Source organism: Trichechus manatus, unplaced genomic scaffold (assembly GCF_000243295.1).
Source record: "Trichechus manatus latirostris isolate Lorelei unplaced genomic scaffold, TriManLat1.0 scaffold00101, whole genome shotgun sequence".
Lineage (NCBI taxonomy): Eukaryota > Metazoa > Chordata > Mammalia > Sirenia > Trichechidae > Trichechus > Trichechus manatus.
In genome coordinates this window covers 3,510,363-3,513,581 of record NW_004444037.1, presented here as the reverse complement: position 1 = coordinate 3,513,581, position 3,219 = coordinate 3,510,363, and the positions used below count along the sequence as shown (strand labels likewise).

The following is a 3,219-nucleotide window of genomic DNA, read 5'->3' as shown; positions in this document are numbered from 1 at the left end:
AGATGACAACAACAATGTAAAGTGTAAGGGTTCAGACTGATACATAAACCAAAATTGGCAATCCCTATATAAAGTCACCTGGAGCCCTGGTGGTGCAGTGGATAAGAGATCGGCTGCTAACCAAAAGGTCAGAAGTTCAAATTCACCAGCTGCTCCTTGGAAACCCTATGGGGCCATTCTACTCTCTCCTATAGGGTCACTATGAGTCAGAATCGACTCAGTGGCAATGAGTTTTACATAAAGTCAAAGGAGCCCTGGTGGCACAGTGGTTAAGAGCTCGGCTGCTAACTGAAAGGTCAGTGGTTTGAATCCACCAGCCGCTCTGCAGAACAAAGATGTGGCAGCATGCTTCTGTAAAGATTACAGCTTTGGAAACCCTATAGGGCAGTTCTACCATAGGGTTGCTATCAGTTGGAATCTATTCATGCAATGGGTATATAAAGTCAATGTTCTGAAGTTGGAAAGACACTACTAAAGCAGTGGTTTTTAACACTGAGGGGTGGGGGTGGGGATGCGGACACCTTGGAGAATCCAATAGAAGCTACAAACCTTTTATCGGAAAAATTCACACAAAATTTTGGGTATACCAAATGCCATCTGGGATTCCCTTAACCTACCCTGAAATCTAGGCATAATTACCTTAAAACCGGTGACAATTCCATAGCCAATAAAGTCTAAAGCTCTTACCGTGATTTTTACTAATTCATAAGCTTATATTCCTCTGCATCTAGAGTTCACATGACCTTTAGTGCTGCCTTTGCATTACTATGCTGACTGGGCATGATATGTGCCAGGCATCACCAGACAAAACCATGAGCTGGACATAGTTTCTGCCCTCAAGGAACTCACAGTTTAGAAGAGAAATAAGCAAAACCTCATTCGGTTAAAAAATTGAGTACCAACTACGTGCCAAGCAGTGTACTAGATAAATATGGTATTAGGGATACTGCAGGGAGCAAGATAAATATGGTCCTTGGCCTCACAGAACTTACAGTCTATCTAAAGACAGGTCTTAAATAATTATTGGTGCTTAGAAATAGAGAGCTGTGTAACAGTATAACAGGGGAACGTTCCTCAGTCTGCAAGGGCAAAGGTTTCCTTAAAAAAAAAAGTAACTTTTGGCCTGGGACCAGAAAGATACAGAAATATTGAAGGATGGAAAGGAGTTAGCTAAATTGCTGGGGGAAGGAAAGAAAGAGTAAGTGGCAAGAGTTACGAGAATCGTGACACGATACTGAGACCAGTGATAATGCATTCAGTAATGAACAATATGTCATTCTTCTAAAAAATACCCAATAGGTACCTACCCACTCCTGACACTGGTATGCATGTTGATATTTGTGTTACATGTGTCAGGATGCATGAATTGTATTTTATCGGTAAAAATTATTGTATATTATCCCTACTTTAAAGTCGGAAAAACTGAGATTCCGAGAAGTAACTTGTTCAAAGTAAGGCATCTAATGAGTTGCAGAGCCAGCAACCCAACATGGGCATCCTCACCCCAAAATACATTACCTTTCAGGCCTTACTGCCACTGCTCCTGAACTGGAGTCCAACGGGCAGCTAAGGGGTTTTCACCAAACTTGGGGACTCCTCTGCTTCGGAAGCCTGGTGGCGCTGTGGTTAGCAGCGGTTAAGAGCTCGGCTGTTAACCAAAAGGTCGGCAGTTCGAAGCCACCAGCCCTCCTTGGAAAAGCTATGAGGGCAGTTCTACCCTGTCCTATAGGGTCGGAATCGACTCGACGACATCGGGTGTTTTGGTTTGGGTCTTCTGTGCTTTTGCTCATGCTTGGTTCCCGCAGAAATGCCCTCCGCCACTTTCCCCAGAACCAATCATCTTTCAAAAACCCGTTCAAATGCCAATTATTCTATTAAGTATTCCCAACCACCAACGAGAAGCCGCGCCTCTCTCTTTCAAACGACTCTCTATGATTTCCAGTTGGTATTATTTTATTTTCCACCTGTCTCTCCCATAGACCGTTAAGAGGCTTGCGGGGACAGACGTCCAAGACACCGCCTCACCTGCAGCGGTCAACCCGGAAACACAGGCTGCTTTAAGCCGAAACTGTTTGGTGAACCTCCTCTCAAGACCCTCCCGGAGTCCGACAAGTGCATCGGTAAGATGTATCAGAAACAACTCCAACCACGTAAACTTGCTACGACGGCGGAAGATTACAAACCCCCACACTGACTAAACGAAAACGTTACCGCCAACCCCGGGAAGCTTAGCAACGGCGGACTTCCGTCCTCGCTCCGGCTTCTCAGGGATCCGCTTCCGGGGCAGAGGGCGCCCCCGCCCCTCCTGCAAGATGGCGAGCGGCGCCACCGGGGGGGCTTCAGTACCTGCGCTCTGGAGTGAAATTAACCGTTATGGCCAAAACGGCGACTTCACGCGCGCTCTCAAGACAGTCAACAAGAGTGAGTGTCGGGACGGGGGCGGGCACTGGGGCTGGCCTGGGCCAGCGGGAAGACGCAGCCCCCATCCAGTGCCCGCGACCACGCGGGAGGGGAGAGACCCCCTGCTGCCCCCCCGGCTGAGGCCCGAACGCCGGGCAGGCGCGAATTGCAGCCCTTCCGCCTCTCCGGGCCAGCCCCGGGACCCAGGTTGCTTAGAGCCACGTGTACTTCCCCCTGTATCTCTCACAGGAAGCGAGGGAGAGATTTAAAGAGCCCGCAGCTCTGGGTGCTTCTCGTTTGATTCTCTTTCTGCTTTCACGCTTCATTTTGAAAATATCTCACATTGCTTCCTTTTCTCCTGCCTCTTGAACGGAGTGATGAAGACAGTATTGCTGAGGGAGCTTGCTCCCTTGGTCCTCCGCGAGGATAGGAACCCGCCTGGGACACGTAATTTGGAAGCTGATGCTGACAAGGTGGAAGCTGTACAGATCCGTCTGAGGGTACAGGCGTGTCATTCCCGCAGATAGAGTCACCCCAATGCCATTAAACCAGAAAATGTATGTGTGAGAGCACCAACATTTGGAATAATGTTGGAAGGAAAGCTTGGCCTGTTTTTGGCCTTTAAGTGATAATTTCAAGTTTTACTGTCTTTGCTGTGAGATTCAACTCATATTCTTTTATCCTTTAATACATAAGTCTAATATGGCCTTGCTTTTTAATGCGCTCCATTTTGCTAAATTCTTTTCTACTGAAGATGCAGTCTGTATTTGTTAGATTTGAAATTTAGTGAACAAGACAGGGTTTGGCTGCTCAAAACAA

General features: G+C 47.3%; 1 protein-coding gene across 1 annotated transcript in view; it reads left to right on the top strand.

Annotated features, from left to right (window-relative positions):
• The first annotated feature begins 2,224 nt into the window (after positions 1-2,224).
• SRP72 (signal recognition particle 72) overlaps positions 2,225-3,219 on the top strand; it is a 31,041-nt gene continuing 30,046 nt past the window's right edge. Inside the window, exon 1 of the mRNA XM_023737385.1 lies at positions 2,225-2,421. Within this exon, the coding sequence (XP_023593153.1) occupies positions 2,313-2,421 (109 nt within the window). The 5' untranslated portion in view covers positions 2,225-2,312. The remainder of the gene's footprint in view (positions 2,422-3,219) is intronic.